The sequence below is a fragment of the Daucus carota genome, chromosome 9, assembly GCF_001625215.2.
Source record: "Daucus carota subsp. sativus chromosome 9, DH1 v3.0, whole genome shotgun sequence".
NCBI lineage: Eukaryota > Viridiplantae > Streptophyta > Magnoliopsida > Apiales > Apiaceae > Daucus > Daucus carota.
Genome location: NC_030389.2, coordinates 8,519,666 through 8,538,452, shown reverse-complemented (window position 1 = coordinate 8,538,452; position 18,787 = coordinate 8,519,666). Strand labels below are relative to the sequence as shown.

The 18,787-nt window shown below is 35.2% G+C and overlaps 2 protein-coding genes and 1 long non-coding RNA gene across 3 annotated transcripts; 1 reads left to right on the top strand and 2 right to left on the bottom strand.

The window, feature by feature from the left end:
• Positions 1 to 385: 385 nt before the first annotated feature.
• Positions 386 to 1,270, bottom strand: LOC108201198 (dof zinc finger protein DOF4.3). The gene has a single exon (XM_017369493.2). It carries the CDS (start codon positions 1,268 to 1,270, stop codon positions 386 to 388), a length of 885 nt encoding a protein of 294 aa, XP_017224982.2.
• A 7,588-nt stretch (positions 1,271 to 8,858) lies between these two features.
• LOC135149405 (secreted RxLR effector protein 161-like) lies at positions 8,859 to 9,992 on the top strand. The gene is made up of 2 exons (XM_064085111.1): positions 8,859 to 9,353; positions 9,828 to 9,992. The coding sequence occupies exons 1-2, from the start codon at positions 8,859 to 8,861 to the stop codon at positions 9,990 to 9,992; spliced, it is 660 nt and encodes a 219-aa protein (XP_063941181.1).
• A 7,696-nt stretch (positions 9,993 to 17,688) lies between these two features.
• LOC135149111 (uncharacterized) lies at positions 17,689 to 18,787 on the bottom strand. Its single transcript, XR_010287224.1, has 3 exons — positions 18,529 to 18,787; positions 18,373 to 18,438; positions 17,689 to 18,048 (listed from the first exon to the last, which is right to left on the bottom strand). It is a non-coding gene; the product is annotated as an uncharacterized LOC135149111 (long non-coding RNA).

Below are 18,787 nucleotides of genomic sequence, written 5' to 3'. Positions count from 1 at the left end.
CTTACAAATAAGAAAATCTACAAAGCCTTATAATCAATTAAATAGTCATTAAAATAATATCTACATATATGTTAGACAAAAGACATAGTTCTCATAACATTTTTTTTAATTTACATAAGAGATATTTTTAATAAATTTTTATCAATTACAACATACTTAAAATCGAGTGCACTAATGCAAACTACTAATAAACAAACAATAAACCCAAATTTTATATTAAATACTCCATTCAATTGGGGTCCAAATAATCAAAGACACTAAATTAGGAAATTTTTCCTGGCTTCTTTTTTAACATAAAAAATTAAAACAAAATATTGGACACCAACAATTTAAAAACAACTTAAATATTTGCCAAATGTAGGTACTCCTCTAATTTCTTGATTTCTTAATTAGAAGACCAAGCTCTAGAGGACCAAGCACCTGAGGACGAGCCAGATGGATCACGAGCAGAACCGTCCGTTGGGTTGTTGTTGTTCCAGGCATTGTTGGGCTCAATATAATAGCTGGGAGGGGAAGACGACCAAGCACTAGAGGACAAGCCAGATGGATTACTATTAGGACCCCCCATTCCGTTGTTATTCTCCCCAAAAGTGTGGGCATTTGTTGGCTCTATGTAAAGGTGAACAGGGGCAGAGGACCAACCCCAGGAGCCAGATGGACCACCAGTAGAACCACCAATTGGGTTGTTCCCAAAAGTATTGATATTGGGCTCTATGTAGTTAGAGGAATGGGTGGTATTAAGGAACGACTGATTACCCCAAGCAATATCTAAGGGATTTCTGGGTGTTTGTTGAGCGTGGAAGCCTTGACTATAGTTCTCTATCAAAACCTGTTGGTTCTGCTGAACTATATTGTTTTGGCCCACATCATGTGGAGGCTCAAGAGGTTTAATTGATAAGTTCTGAATGTCCATACGGACAAATTTAAGCGGAGGCTGATTGTGATTTGGTGGAGGGCGGGTCAGGTTCAACCTTCCAGTTTCATTGATTATTCCACCAGCAGATGTCATGCTCGACGAGAGTGGTGGCGGTGGTGGGGCTGATGAAACAATTGCTGGAGAAGAATCCCTAGAACGGTTCACCCTCCTCTCTTCTCCATTTGATGAGATGTCTCTGACTTGCCCACCATGGGTCCACAACTTTTTGCAGCTTTTACAACGGTAACGCGGCTGAGAGGTCTTGTTATTGTTAAAGTAGGCAAACTTAGTTTCCTCTGAATCACATCTAGGACACCTGAGGTTTTGCTCCATCTCTGAATTGGGATTGGCCATGTTATGTTTTCTCTTTCTTGCTATTGATTTAGTATTTGTTATGATTGTACTGCAACAATGCAAATATGTTTGATATTTATAAGGGGATTTTGTAAAAACACTTGGAGTTATAATCTTATAAAAATATCTTCAAAGATTTTAAATTTATTAGAGTTAGTATCTGTTATGAATATAATCCGAGATTTTCAATTTATTACTGTAAAAATCTTTTAAATATATAATCCAAGATTGTAAAAATCTTTTAGATATATAATCCAAGATTTTCCATTTATTACTTGTTCATATCATTGCTTATATTTTACAAGGTGATATTCTACCAAAGAAAAATTATTGGTGCAATTCCAGGAATACCAATCTTTTGAAATAATATCCAAGATTTTCAATATATTACAATAATAATCTTTTATGAATATAATTCAAGATTTTCAATTTATTGGTGGGCCACATCATTGCTTATATTTACAAGGTTATTACCTACAAAAATTATTAGTTGACTTTGAGGTATACTAGTCTTTAAGGGTTTATATCCAAGATTTTCATTTAATTAGTTGGGCCCAACATTTTATATTATAAGAAGTTTTTATTAAAAAAAAGTGCAAGCTATTCACACATCACATGTCAAGTGTCAAGCATATTATCCCGGGCCATCATATTGTTTTCATATGATCAATTGAAAATAGAGATATTTAGTGTGTCTTTATGAAGGTATTTTCTCAGGAAAATTTGTGATTTTTTAAAAATTCAGTAGAATAATACATTGGGCACAAATATGTTGTGTATGTGCACGCTAGACTTTTTTATTTGGACGAATAATTTATTCAGGAAATAAAATTGTAAATAATATTTATTCAGTATACTTTTACCATAGATTTTCGTATTTTATAATAAATCATATTCATTCAAAAATAATAAGAGGAAATTCATTACATAGATGTATTAAACATATTGGAAAAAAATATATATAGAGAGAAAGTTCTATGTTAGTGGTCATGAGATTCAAATTTTAGTCCATAAAAATTAGGAAGAAATAATAGATAATGATATTAGGGAAATTACCTTGTATACTGTTTTTTCAATCCTATTTTCAAAAATACCAACTTCTCTAAAATCTTTCCAAAAATACTATCTTTTTGAAAATATTTTCAAAAATACATATGCAACCATACATGCAACTACAATGCAAAATCCTGATTTCAAGTTCCAGTTTTCAAATGTCATTTTCACCTCATATTTGGAATCCATATTTGAAAACTAGGGGGCAGAGGCCCCGATATTTGAGGACGTGCTCTTCTTCCCTCTCCTTGAGTACAGGATATGTTTTGGTTCGGAAGCACTGTATCAATCATGGTTTTGAATGTACTCTTCCTAGAGATAGCTCTAAATGTTACAATAGAAGAATTAAGGTGCACTAATGCACTATGAATGCTCTCATCCACTATGGTAATGTTGTGCCTTATACAGGATGCATACGTATCTCAAACTTGTGTTGAGAATTAATCCAATACCTAGTTTTGAGATAAAGGTCTTGGTATAATTATCAAACTCTTGTGTTGAGAATTAATCCAATACCTAGTTTTGAGATAAAGGCCTTGGTATAATTATCAAACTCATCACTGAAGTCGACAAAAGATATCAACTTCATCACTAATCTCCCCGAGGTCTCAAAAAGGCTCACTAAACTAGTTTACAGGTATCAAAATTATCGTTTACTATTAAAAGGAAACTAATGGAAGTATGAGCATTTGAATTCCAATGGCCTTAAGTTATTAAAAGATAGATATCTGTTTGTATGCATACCTTGTTTCTCAAAAATTGGTGAAGTTTGCCAAGATTATATATGAAAAAAATGCATAGGTTGCCTTTCCCAAAGAATGGTTACAGAGCAACAAACTTGTTGGTATTAGTTCACTCTCATTCATGTGAATCAAAGATTGCATCAATAATAACAGCGCATACTTTCTTTTATTCATTTAAGACTATACAAAGATGAGCGGGTCTATTTTCTCAAGCCAATGTTTAAAGCTTTTACTTGAGCATTTCATGCCATTATTTAGTAGAGAATTAAAGTAAAAAGCATTTGAAAATGCTTTGAATAGACTGTGAACCAGAAGTGCTTATCATATTATTTTTTAGATTTTTGCAAAGAGAGTGTCATTCAAAGAAAACTAACAATCATGCATAACCCCCAACAGAATGGTACGTGTCACCGAACACAATAAACAAACAATTGTTGAAATGTCCTAAAGCTTGACAAACATCAAATTTCTTTCATATAACTTGAGGAATGATGATGTTAATATAATTGCTCATTTTAATGGAACATTTGAACTCTGACATTTTTAAGGTCATAAGTGAACAACCTTTACATGTGCAAATGTAAACCTTTATTTGTGTTATTATATGAATCTAAAAAATCCTTAAATAATCTCTTATATGGCATGTGGATGTACATGAATGATTCCAAATTATTATTTTACTTGTTGAAATGAATATACACATAATAGTGTTAAAATTATTATTTTACTTGTTGAAATGAATATACACATAATAGTGTTAGAACTATTTTTGCAGGTTCCTTTTTTTTTTTTTGACAAAAGAAGATCACATATCATTCATGTAATAAATCATTCATACAGAGGAGGGACATTGTCCTCTGTAAAACTAAAGAAATATGGATTGCCTTGCTAAGCAATGGGCTACCCTATTTGCTGAACGTTTAACAAAATAGAATGCAACACTAGCAATTTCTTGCATTAGCTGCTTAACAAATAAGAAAATATACAAAGCCTTATAATCAATTAAATAGTCATTAAAAAAATATATACATATATGTCAGACAAAAGCCTTAGTTCTCATAACATTATTTTTATTTACATAAGAGATATTTTTAATAAACTTTTATCAATCACCGCAAACTTAAAATCAAGTGCACTAATGCAAACGACTAATAAACAAACAATAAACCCGAATTTTATATTAAATACTCCATTGAATTGGGGTCCAAATAATTAAAGTCACTAAAATAGGAAATTTTTCTTGGCTTCATTTGTAACATCATAAACTAAAACAAAATTTTGGACACCAACAATTTAAAAACAACCTAAATATTTTCCAAATGTAGGTACTCTTCTAATTTCTTGATTTCTTAATTAGAGGACCAAGCACCTGAGGACGAGCCAGATGGATCCTGAGCAGAACCGTCCATTGGGTTGTTGTTGTTCCTAAATGCATAGGCATTAATAACGGGCTCAGAATTGTGGCAGATAGGGGAAAACGGCAAAGTACCAGATGAAGAACGACATGGACGGCCATCAAAACCGTCCATGGGGTTGTTGTTCCAGGCATTGTTGGGCTCAATAAAATAGCTGGGAGGGGAAGACGACCAAGCAGGGCCCGCAGGGGACCAACCCCAGGAGCCAGATGGACCACCAGTAGAACCACCAATTGGGTTGTTGTTCCCAAAAGTATTGATATTGGGCTCTATGTTGTTGGAGGAATGGGTGGTATTAAGGAAAGGCTGATTACCCCAAGCGATATCTAAGGAATTACTTGGTCTTTGTTGAGCAGGGAAGCCTTGTTAGAATTCAAACCCTCTTAATACTTAAAGTTGACATATGAAAAATAAAAGGTGGCTTCCGGAATAAATGGAAAACTCAAGCTGCAAGTTAGTTTTCTTTCCTAGGAATAGTATTAATAATTACAGACGGGCTTGAATATTGATGCTATAACCGTGTGTAATAAATTCTACATGCATGCATGATCAAAGAAGAGTTCCTGGAGTCTTGTGAGTAAAAGATGGCAGGCTCTGAATGAATGTGAACCAAAGAAAGAAGCAGCTGCACAGCCTGGAGGAGTCAAACGGGAAGATAGAATAACTCCTAGAATTATGGTAGGCTGGCTGTTAGAATTTGAAAATGAAAAGCTGGCCAGGAAACCAGGAATTAAATATGATGTACGTAAGGCATGAGATATAGATATCTTTTAAGCTTATAAATAGGACTAGTTCTGCTGTGTATTAGATGTAGTAGAAAGCTTTGAAGTTAAAAAAGAAAAGAGCCGAAGCTCTTAGTCAGAAAAGCTGTAGTCTTCTTGTATGCATGTCTTAGAAATAAAAAGTGTATGTTTGTTTAAATTATACAGCTTATACATATTCATATTATTTGTGTTCAAATACTTATAAGGGCTATCACGTTTCGAACAAGTGGCATCAGAGCTAGGTTATTTCGGAAGAAAAAAAAATGTCAAATATGATGGCGCAACCACAAATCCCAATGTTGACGGCAACAAATTACGGGAACTGGAGTATCCAAATGAAGGTGTTACTCGGTACATACGATAATTGGGATATTGTCGAAAGTGGGTATTACGAGCCCGAGGATGAAGTCGTTCTTTCTGATGCGGAGAAAACGACGTTAAAAGATTCCAAGAAAAAAGACCAAAGGGCGTTATATACAATAATTCAAGGAGTTGATGAATCAACCTTTGAAAAAATTTCAAATGCAAAAACGGCGAAAGACGCGTGGGAGATTCTGCAGAAATCATTCCAGGGTGTCCAGAAAGTCAAAAAGGTTCGGCTCCAAGTTCTACGTGGGGAATTCGAAAATTTAAAGATGAAGAGTTCTGAAAATATTGGTGAATTTGTTACGCGTTTGAAAACAGTGACAAATGAGATGAAAAGAAATGGCGAAAGTCTTGATGATGTTCGGGTCATGGAAAAGTTGCTCCGTTCATTAACGAGAAAATTTGATTATGTTGTGACATCCATCGAGGAGTCAAAAGACTTGTCCACAATTTCTATTGATGAGCTCGTAGGTTCCCTTCAAGCCCAAGAGCAGCGAATGAACCAGTATGATGATGCAAGCCATTTGGAAAAGGCGTTGCAAAGTAAGGTGTCCATTGGTGACAGTTCTGGCAGTAGCAGTTGTGCACGTGGCAGAGGTGGCTTTAGAGGTGGCTACCGTGGTGGACGAGGACGAAGAAGGCAGTCCTTTAATAGAGGCCAGAATTCTGAAGGCTATCAGCCATCTGTTCGTGGTCAAAATTTCAGAGGCCGAGGACGAGGCGGATATCAACAACGAGGTGATAAGTCTCAATATCAGTGCTATAACTGTAATAAATATGGTCATTTCAGTTATGAGTGTAGAGCACCAAAGGTGGAAGAAAGAAGTTATTTTGCTGAAGCAAAAGAAGATAAAAATGTTGGCTCTGCTATGTTTCTCACTTACAAAGGAGATGAAGGAGGCAAGAAAAATACATGGTATCTTGACTCGGGAGCCAGTAATCACATGACTGGTCATAAGGAATTATTCACGAAGATAGACGACACCATCAGCGAAGAAGTTACTTTTGGTGACTCGTCAAAGATCCCGGTCAAAGGAAAAGGTACCGTCACGATCATGACAAAGAAAGGTGAAAAGAAATATATAAATAATGTTTATTATATTCCTCCTTTGAAAAATAATATTATCAGTCTTGGACAACTGGTGGAGAAAGGATATAATATACAGATGCAGGACAATTCCCTAATTATCAGAAATCAAGCTCGGGAATTGATTGCAAATGTGGAGATGTCAAAGAATCGTTTGTTTACGCTTGATATGCAAACGAAGGTTCAGAAGTGTTTGAAATCTGCCATTAAAAATGACTCGTGGTTGTGGCATTTGAGATATGGTCATCTTGGATTTTCTGGCTTGAAACTATTGTCAAAGACAAAGATGGTGGACGGTTTGCCAGAAATCAACGAACCAGAAAATTTGTGTGAAGCGTGTGTAAAGGGGAAGCAACATCGACAAAGTTTTCCCGTTGGAAAATCATGGAGAGCCAGGAGGCCATTGGAGATTGTTCACAGAGATATTGCTGGTCCATTTGATATCTCATCACTTGGAGGTAATAGATATTACCTAACATTTATTGATGATTTTAGCAGGAAAAGTTGGGTGTATATCATCAAAGAAAAGTCGGAGGCTCTTGATAAATTCAAGGAGTTCAAAGCGCTGGCAGAAAAGCAAAGTGGTCATTATTTGAAGGTACTCAGATCAGACAGAGGAGGCGAGTATACTTCTAATCAGTTCAGAAGTTTTTGCAGAGCACATGGAATCAATCATCAGTTGACAACGGCCTATACTCCTCAACAAAATAGCGTCGCAGAAAGAAAGAATCGCACTATTCTTGACATGGCAAGGAGCATGGTGAAAGCAAAGCACTTGCCGAGAACCTTTTGGGCCGAAGCTGTTTTATGTGCAGTTTATTTGTTGAATCGCTGTCCAACAAAAAATGTCAAAAATAAAACTCCAAATGAAGCCTGGAGTGGTAGCAAACCATCAGTGGGACATCTCAGAATTTTTGGGTGTATTGCATATGCCCATGTTCCAGATCAGAAAAGAAAGAAGCTCGATGATAAAGGCGAGAAGTGCATCTTTACCGGATATGACAAGAAGACCAAGGCGTACAGGCTCTATAATCCCATGACGAAGAAATTAATCATTTCTCGAGATGTTGAGTTTGATGAATCAAATTACTGGAGATGGAGCGAGGAGGAAAGAAAAGTTGCTGGGTTATTTTTCAATGATGATGATGATTGCAATGACGACCCCAACATAGAAGGTGACGAGGATGATGATCAAACTCCTCCCCAAAGTCCGAATCAACAAACTCCCGCATCAACACCATCGGATTCAAGTGGAAGCAGAAGTTCAGGGGGAGCACCAAGAAAAATGCGGAGTTTGGATAATATCTATGAAGCTACAAGTCCGGTACAAACAACCTTTGATTATTCGTTATTTTGTTTAATGGCTGAATGTGATCCAGTTACATTTGAGGAAGCTTCTGAAGAAAGCAAATGGAACAAAGCCATGGATGAGGAAATTGGTGCAATTAAAAAGAATGATACATGGGAGCTCACAGATCTTCCAGAAGGACACAAAGCAATTGGTGTCAAATGGGTCTATAAGACAAAGACAAATCAGGATGGTGAAGTGGAAAAATACAAGGCAAGGCTAGTGGCTAAAGGCTACAAGCAAAGATACAGAATTGACTATGATGAAGTGTTTGCTCTAGTTGCACGAGTTGACACCATCAGACTTCTTACAGCAGTTGCCGCTCAGAATCAGTGGAAGATTTATCAGATGGATGTGAAGTCGGCATTTCTAAATGGTTATCTCGAAGAAGAAGTCTACATCGAGTAACCTCCAGGATATGTCCAGAAAGGCCAGGAAGATAAAGTCTACCAGCTAAAGAAAGCATTGTACGGCCTGAAACAGGCACCGAGAGCGTGGAACACAAGGGTTGATGAGTATTTCCAGAAAAATGGTTTTGTGAAGAGTCCATACGAGCATACTCTCTTCACGAAAACAAATTCAGGAGGAGATATTATGATCGTTTGCTTATACGTGGACGACATGATATTTACTAGAAACAATCCTGGTATGTTTGATGATTTTAAGAAAGTTATGACTAATGAATTTGAGATGACAGATATCGGTCAAATGTCGTACTTTCTTGGAGTCGAGGTGAAGCAAATCAAAAATGGGATTTTTATGTCTCAGAAAAAATATGCCGAGCATATTTTAAAGAAGTTTAGAATGGAGGAATGCGCACGCTAGCAGAAGCAAGCATAAAGTTCAGAATTGATTCAACGAGGGAGTCGGTAAATCCGACATTGTTCAAGAGTTTGGTTGGAAGTCTGAGGTACCTAACTTTTACTCGTCCGGATATCATGTATGCTGTCGGACTGGTTAGTAGGTACATGGAGAAGCCGAAACAAGATCATTTCATGGCGGCTAAAAGAATTTTGAGATATATTAAAGGCACACTTAGTAATGGCTTATTTTACACTCATTCTCAAGATTCAAAATTAGTTGGCTATTCAGATAGTGATTATGGTGGAGATTTGGATGACGGGAAAAGCACATCGGGATATGCTTTTCATATTGGCTCGGCAATATTCTCATGGTCATCAAAGAAGCAACAAACAGTCGCTCTCTCAACATGTGAGGCAGAATACATCGCAGCAGCAGCGTGCGCATGTCAGGCTATTTGGTTAAGCTATATTTTGGGCGAGTTAAATCTTATCAAAGAAGAACCGGTTAGAATTTACGTGGATAATAAATCTGCTATTTCACTAGCGAAAAATCCGGTGTCACATAGTCGCAGCAAGCACATCAATATTAAATATCATATTCTTTGAGAACGAGTGAATGATAAAATTGTAGAGTTGGTACACGGCAGGACGGAAGAAAACCTAGCGGATATTTTCACGAAGTCTTTGAAGCAAGATGTGTTTCATAAAATGAAAGAGAAGCTCGGAATGCTAAGTCGGGTTTGAGGGGGAGTGTTAGAATTCAAACCCTCTTAATACTTAAAGTTGACATATGAAAAATAAAAGGTGGCTTCCGGGATAAATGGAAAACTCAAGCTGCAAGTTAGTTTTCTTTCCTAGGAATAGTATTAATAATTACAGATGGGCTTGAATATTGATGCTATAACCGTGTGTAATAAATTCTACATGCATGCATGATCAAAGAAGAGTTACTGGAGTCTTGTGAGTAAAAGATGGCAGGCTCTGAATGAATGTGAACCAAAGAAAGAAGCAGCTGCACAGCCTGGAGGAGTCAAACGGGAAGATAGAATAACTCCTAGAATTAAGGTAGGCTGGCTGTTAGAATTTGAAAATGAAAAGCTGGCCAGGAAACCAGGAATTAAATATGATGTACGTAAGGCATGAGATATAGATATCTTTTAAGCTTATAAATAGGACTAGTTCTGCTGTGTATTAGATGTAGTAGAAAGCTTTGAAGTTAAAAAAGAAAAGAGCCGAAGCTCTTAGTCAGAAAAGCTGTAGTCTTCTTGTATGCATGTCTTAGAAATAAAAAGTGTGTGTCTGTTTAAATTATACAGCTTATACATATTCATATTATTTGTGTTCAAATACTTATAAGGGATAGATATCTTTTAAGCTTATAAATAGGACTAGTTCTGCTGTGTATTAGATGTAGTAGAAAGCTTTGAAGTTAAAAAAGAAAAGAGCCGAAGCTCTTAGTCAGAAAAGCTGTAGTCTTCTTGTATGCATATCTTAGAAATAAAAAGTGTGTGTCTGTTTAAATTATACAGCTTATACATATTCATATTATTTGTGTTCAAATACTTATAAGGGATAGATATCTTTTAAGCTTATAAATAGGACTAGTTCTGCTGTGTATTAGATGTAGTAGAAAGCTTTGAAGTTAAAAAAGAAAAGAGCCGAAGCTCTTAGTCAGAAAAGCTGTAGTCTTCTTGTATGCATGTCTTAGAAATAAAAAGTGTGTGTCTGTTTAAATTATACAGCTTATACATATTCATATTATTTGTGTTCAAATACTTATAAGGGCTATCACGTTTCGAACAAGCCTTGACTATAGTTATCTATCAAAACCTGATGGTTCTGCTGAACTATATTGTTTTGGCCCACATCATGTGGAGGCTCAAGAGGTTTTGTAATTGATAAGTTCTCAATGTCCATACGGACAAATTTAAGCGGAGGCTGATTGTGATTTGGTGGAAGGCGGGTCAGGTTCAGCGTTCCAGTTTCATTGATGATTCCACCAGCAGATGTCATGCTTGACGGAAGTGGTGGCGGTGGTGGGGCTGATGAAACAATTGAGGGAGAAGAATCCCTAGAACAGGTTCACGCTCCTCTCTTCTCCTTTTAATGAGATGTCTCTGACTTTCCCATCATGGGTCCACAACTTTTTGCAGTTGTTACAACGGTAACGAGGCTGAGAGGTCTTGTTGTTGTTAAAATAGGCAAAAACTTAGTTTCCTCTAAATCACATCTAGGACACCTGAGGTTTTGCTCCATCTCTGAACTGGGATTGGCCATGTTATCTTTTCTCTTTCTTGCTATCGATTTAGTATTTATTTAAGTCAAATAAAACAATCAATAAATTGAAAAAAAAATAGTTGATAAAATTTTAAAAATCTGAAAATATTAGCGAAAATAGTAGAACTTGGAATCTTTCGTTTGGATGTAATACCATTCATAAAAAATGTGCGAAACTCAATATATAATACTTTCAAATTTTCGACTAACGATAGGGTGAAATTTTTTATACAAATTTTTCTAATGAGTGTCTCATTTGAGTCAATTTGGGAATCAGTGACTCAATTGATACATTTGAACGAAACGAGTGACCTACTTGAGAAGTTTTTTGGAAAAAAAGTTAAAGATACCACTCACTTGATTTATATGTATTAAATTAATATATGCTTATGAAACTCTCACCACTTCAACTTTTGGTATAGAGTGTGTTGGCAAAAAATTAGGGTTGATGGTCATGTAATAAAAAAACACCGAATTCATTTAATGAAGAAAATGATTACGGTAATACTTTCTTTAAAATGTAGGATTAATAATTAATGATGTCTCAGAAAATTAATAAAATTGCATAAATTATGATATTGTTAACAATTTGGATTTATCCTACAAATGATAGAACAATTTCTATTAATTCCTTTTGTGGATCCATAATTTCTTGTTCTAATTCTGGCATTCTATTTTTGGGGCTGTCATTTCAGTCCCGGATGTGCATGTGTACACCAGTAAAAGTCTTCTCCTCAAACCATGCAATTTACTCATCCACGAGCTTTATCTCCTCCTCTATCTCGTCCTTAGAATACCATTTCTTCTCATATATATCTCCTTTCCATCTCTTGTGTCTCTAACCTTGAAATTTGCCTTCTTCATTTTCGACTTATGTGGCAGGGAGTCCTGCTGCCACTCTAAAATGCTCTCTTTACATAATGTATATGATTCACATTTATAGTAATATTTTATAACCCTTCTCACTAGGATTTGTCAGAAAATATCAAATTTATGGGTCTTGTGTATGATTATATAGGATCACAGTACTCCTTGGAAAATAGTGAATCTCTATATAGATACAAAATATATGTATCAATCACATTATTCATCAAATATTTAACCAACGAATCATTAAAAAATAAAATTTCATCATTTTCCTCAAAAGAAATTGATGAAAATTAATCATGTCCCAACTGATGTAGAGTAGAATCATATTTGTCCAAATGGTTCTGTGTAACCAAATATACAAATCTTTTTAATTTGATTTAAGTTTTAATAAGTGTTAAACTGTTTGTGCATGTTATGTATGATTAAGACTCTATATTGGAGTTATTTTATGCATAAATATGATTAATTTTAAAAAAAAATTATGAACTTTTAAAATACATATGATTCTATAGGGGACACCATATAATATTTTTGTCTATCCAAGAATGATACACACACATATACTGAACATATGTCAATAAATAATAGTAAATAAATAAATTACCAATAACATCATGACATACATGTCACACGTATTGGAAATTATATGTTTTGCATTTTATGAAGGTGCAGAAAAATATATTTTGCATGACTCATAGGACTCTGACAAAACCGGGACTCCATATAACTTTACTATATATATATATAGGGGCTTATTCCACTACAAACCACACTCTCATACAAACCTAAAAACCACTATTTCCACTCCCATTTTTGCTATGAGCACTCCAATCTTTTTATTTTTTATTTTTTTTCAATTTTCAGGGGGGGCCCACTGCTGACATCATCTGCCACGGCAGCACCTGCTGACGTGGCACTGCCACATCAGCTGCCACGTCAGCACTGGGTCAGTCCACTGCTGACGTGGCAGATGACGTGGCAGTGCCACGTCAGCAGGTGCTGACGTGGCAGATGACGTGGCACTGCCACGTCAGCAGTGGGTGTGACCCAGTGCTGACGTGGCAGTGCCACGTCAGCAGTGGGGGACCCCCTGCGCTGACGTGGCATGGTGACGTGGCGGGGGTGGAAAGTGTAAGTTTGGGGAAGTTGATGGCAAAGCTAGGGGGGGGGATATTGTTAGTTTTTAAGAGTTTGGGGGGATATTTGTTTAGTTTTGAAATTGGTTTTTAGGTTTTTATGATAAAGTTGGTTTGTATTTGAACAAACCCCTATATATATATATATATATATATATATATATATATATATATATATATATATATATATAGACACACACTATTATTGGTATATGTATTTCAACCGGTAAACTAATAATTTGGAATCATTCATGTACATCCACATGCCATGTAAACGATTATTTAAGTAATTGTTCTCCTTTGACCTGAAAAATGTCAGAGCTCAAATTTTCCATTAATATGAGCAATTTGATAGTTGTTCTTGCTTTTGATTACAACTTCACATTTTTTAACCAAGATGGTAACAAAATAATACTTAATTTTATCATGCTTTATTGGTATTGAACAACATATATTTGGTGAGTGCGATAACACATTTAGTATCATAATATTATGATTGGAAAGTCTCTTTTGAAACCATACATGATTTTTATTAGGCATGCTCTTTTTGTGAAATATTGAATTCTCACGGACTTCTATAAATATATGATGTGATTTTATTATCCAATATGATATATGTCTTACAAGATATGCTCAAACCTTAAAACATAAAAATAAATATATCCATCTTATCATATTTATTATGTGGCCTAGGGTATTTTGGCTTGCATCAATAGATATAAAGTATATAGACAATTATATTAACAACATTATCCCTCAAGTTATATAAAAGACATTTACGGTTTGTCAAGCTTCAAACCATTTCGACAATTGTTCGTTTTTTGTGTTCACTAATGCCATTCTGTTTCGGGGTTATGCATGATCTTTAGTTGTCTTTGAATGGCCTTATCTTTGTAAAAATCTAAAAAAGTAATATGATAAACACTTTTCATAACGGTTTATTCAAAACCTTTTTCATTTATTTTTTACTTTAGTTCTCAACTAATGGCATGAAATGCTGAAAATAAGTAGGCTTAAGAAAATAGACCCACACTACAAGAAAAAAGCTAATAGACATTAGTTTCTGGCCGATGTCTTTAGTTTTTTTAGACCGATGTTGATGTCGGTGATGTCTATTCTAGACATCATTCGATAACCGATGTGGAAACCTCACTCACACATCATTTTTTTACTGATATTCAGATGTCTATGCCACCATTTTTTACAAAATATATTACTTTTAATTAAGTTTATACTAAAATTACTTGCAATTTAAGACATATAACATGTAACTACACTAACTAATTAAAGGCTTAAACATCAGGTTTTACACAAGAAAGTGATTTCTATTTTGTTTTAAACATCACCTTGTACTGATGTCATTGTCTCTATAGACATCGATTTCTTTAGAAAATAACTAATGTACTCAACAATTTTTCACATCATCTTTAGATGATGTCTATTTTGGTAGAGACATCAGTCTTTACAGAAAAATTGTGATGTGCATTCTTCTAATAGACATCTCTTTGAGCTGATGACTTTATTATTTTTAGACATCAGTTTTAAAGCAAAAAAACTGATTTGTATCTTAGTTTAAGACATCAAAATTTGTTGAAAAATTTGATGTGTTTCTTACAAATAGATATCACTTTCTACGGTTATACTAAAAAAATTAATGTCCATCCACGCACAAACATAATTTAAAAAACTGGCATCCATAATATACCCAGCCTGAATATATATTGCACCATCCACAATACACATCCAAATCTACTTCAATCCAACCAAACAAATTCAATTTGCAAGACCAACAACAATTCTACCATCAACCAACAAACCAACTACTACACAAAACCAACTAAGATCATACGTCGTTCAATACGCAAAACAAACTACTAAATACTTAAGCATATGCAAACCACTTATCATGCTACCCATTCAATCCACAAAAGCTACCAAAAAACTACTAGTTACTGCATATCAAATTGTTCACAGTAGAAGCCTCCACTTGTCCGCAACCAAACTGTTTAGACAGTTGAAACCTCGACTGCTAAGACTACTAGACTGCTAAGAAACTGGTCATATGTGGTCCTGGCTGAACTGGAGAGCCTCAATACGCACTTCATCAAGCTGCACCTCAGTGTAACAAACTCGACTCTTGGCCAGCCACTAACAAATTCATGAAAATTGATAAGTGCACATATATAACTAAAAGGTATCTGATATATAGCCAAACAACTATGCATACCTTTGAAGTAAAATTTAATCTTGTATCAGCGATAATTTCTTTCATGTAGCGCATAACTACGTAACCGCATTCATGGCCACCAGGTTGTTTGGGAGATCCCTATTTGAAAAATTAAAATTACACCTCAATTAAACTGTTTATTAACTATAACTATGTACTCAAATGATGAAGTGTAAAAGTACTTACACTTAAAAACTTTGCCTCAAAAAGAGGTTGTTCCGCATCAGCAACAAACCTCATAAAGTCATGTGATTCATTATCGCATTCTCCATCATTATAGGCTGCTTCACATACTTTAACTGTTTCGCTAACGTGTGTTGGAATTTTAGCAGGGCAAGAACTACCTGCATGTGAGTTAATAATGTTACCAACCTCTTCCCCATGCCAAATCCAATCCAAATACCCTAAACTAAACCCAGATTCATATAGATGACCCCTGATTGCATTGACGGACCGTTTTTTGAAGTTAGCACAACGTGAACAGGGGCAACGTATCTTCTTTGGGTTTTTAGCATTTTCCTCCGCAAAAATTAAGAAATTTTCTACACCAATTTCATACTCTAAGGAATCTCTATCTGCCTTTATCCAAGACTTGTCCATTTTAAACCACCTGGTATGTCACTAAAATTCAGACCTAATTTTATGATTAAATATTATTATGTATATCTTATGACCTATATTTCATTTAGCCTACATCAACCAAACATACAACAACAGCCTACATTCATTTAATCAAATGCACATATGATTTAACCCCACACTATACAAACCGCAAGAACAATAAACAACATATAAACACAAGAACAACAACCACAGTCCTGTAATGCATGGTAACTATCCACAACTTATCCTAAAAACATATAAACAAGTAACAAATAACAACCAGAACTAGGGTTTCAGACAAAATAAATAAATTCAAAAAATAAATACCAATTAGCTTAAACCAGGACCCAGTATCAATTAACAAAACAAATAACAAAATTAGGGTTTTAATTTCATAAAACCCCCAATTTTAAGAACTCGGATTTTGATTTACAAAACTATGGGGCCTTAATTCATAAGCAGAAGAGAAGAGACAAACCTTGAAACAGAGAGAGAGCTGAGCAGAGAAAGCAGAGAGAGCGACGGGGAGAGAGCTGAGCGGAGCTAAGCGGATAGAGAGCTGAGAGCGGAGGTGGAGAGTGGCGAGAGAGAGCTGAGAGCGGAGGAGGTGGTGAGCGGAGCTGAGAGCGGAGCTGAGGTGGAGAGCGGAGGAGCGGCGCGGAGAGTCGAGAGAGAGGTGTGAGTAAGAGAGAGTCGAGAGAGAGTCGAGAGAGGTGTGAGTGATTTTCTATTTTTAGATTTTAGTTTTTAGGTTTTAGTTTGTCTGAATGTATGTGTTAGAGGGAAAGAAAAAACATGAAGGAGGGAATTTTCAGCTAAGGGGGGAAAAATTTGGGAGGCCGCGCGTTTAATTTTGATATTTGAACTTAAGACATCGGTTTCGAAATCTGCGATGTTTTAAAACTATATGGACATCAAATAAAAAAGGGACGATGTCTATGATTCTTTAGACATCAGTGGCCAAAGTGACCGATGTCTCATGTGTGATGTTTATTAACAGTTTTCTTGTAGTGCCATGTCATCTTCGTATAGAGTTAAATGAATAAAAAAAAGTATGTGTTGTCATTATTGATGCAATGATTTGTGATTCACATGAATGAGAGTGAACAAATTCTAATAAGGTTGTTTCTCTCTAAGGATTTTTTGAAAAAGACAACCTATGCATTTTTACTTCACCTCTTTTGAGAAACAAGGTATGTATAGACAAGCATATATTTGTCTTTTAATAACTTAAGGCCATTGAAATTCAATTACTCGTACCTCAACTGTCATAAAAAAAAGATATATGTGCACTATAACATAGATTGCATTTAGCAACCCCTAAAAATAGTTGCTATATTATAAAAAATCATTGCAATAGCGTCTATTGCAACAATTTTCAAAAAATCGACCGTTAAGTTTGCCCCCGTTGCCATATGGCCCTTTTTGCAATGAATTAACATATGTATTGCAACAAGTTCAATTCATTGCCAGAGCCGCATATTGCAACAATTTTTTCTCTATAGCAATGCTATTTAAATCATTGCTGTAGTTTGTTCTTTTATTGCAACAAAATTTGCAACACTTTATTATGATTTAAACATTGCCATATAGCATCTATGGCAACAAATTATGGTCCTAATGCAATGTTATTTAAGTGATTTATAATAGAAAAAGCAACCTCTATGGCAACATTATAATGACATATTGCAACAGTATTAATAAAAAAAAATGGACATGACCATTTCATAAATATATTATTCCACCATTAAAGGTTCAATACAAGAAAATCCCAAAAAACAACTAAGAATGTTACCCACCACAAATCTAACGATACCTAAACCACCACCGTCAAGAGCGTACCATTGTTACTGACATTAGTAAAAAAAAATCCTAAATCTTGAATGTTAAATAAAATACATCAATATATTATTACACCAAATTTTTTATCAACAAAAAATCCATAACAAAAGACTTTTGATATCAGGCCCATTGTCGTCGATTATTCCAAGAGCACCATCTTTTGGGGCATATGTGGAAATTAGCAAAGCATCCTCAATTAGATTGTCGAAAGCAGCTTCACATATATCCTCTCCCTGTCAGCTAACTTCACAAAAGAGAAAATTATCTGAGATACAACATGTCTAGAAACAAAAACTACCAAAAAGCCTTAACAAATTGACCAGATCAATGAGGTCTAGCACAATAAACAAAAAATTACAACATTATACTATATTTTGACAGTGAATATTGTTAAAAAATATGTAAAGAGAAGAATATATTTCTCTGTCATATGTGGTGTGTGCTGTGTATAGGACTTTTCTGCTGATACTATGAATCTATGACCCCGAATAATAGTAATTATTATACAGTACCAGAACTCATGGTCAGAATATTTTGTATGTATCTAAGGGCATAGGTGTTTTAATACCTAGTAGTTCCATTGCTGCTGGTTTCCCCCGACAGCATCAGATTAAGAATCACGATGAATAAGTCCCTGCAGACATTTATGGTGACATACATTATACCGAGAATGAATGCAGCAATCACAAATAACAATATCAGGATATAGATGCATTAGGCATACCATTTTAGCAGGTGCTAAATTTTCTTGGCTAGCCATCGGAGAGTTCCCCTTCAGTTTCCTTCCTGAAATAACAGATTAAAGATATAATATTCTGATGGTCAGTCTTCTGGGTATCGAGGAGACAACGAGGCAGAAAGGAATAATGTGCAGTTAGTAGAAGCTAGTTGTTACCTTGGTGATGAACAACAAGAGCACATGAGTTGTGCAAAAGCAGGACAAGACTTGTGATCATCAGCACTAAAAACCTTACAAACTCCAT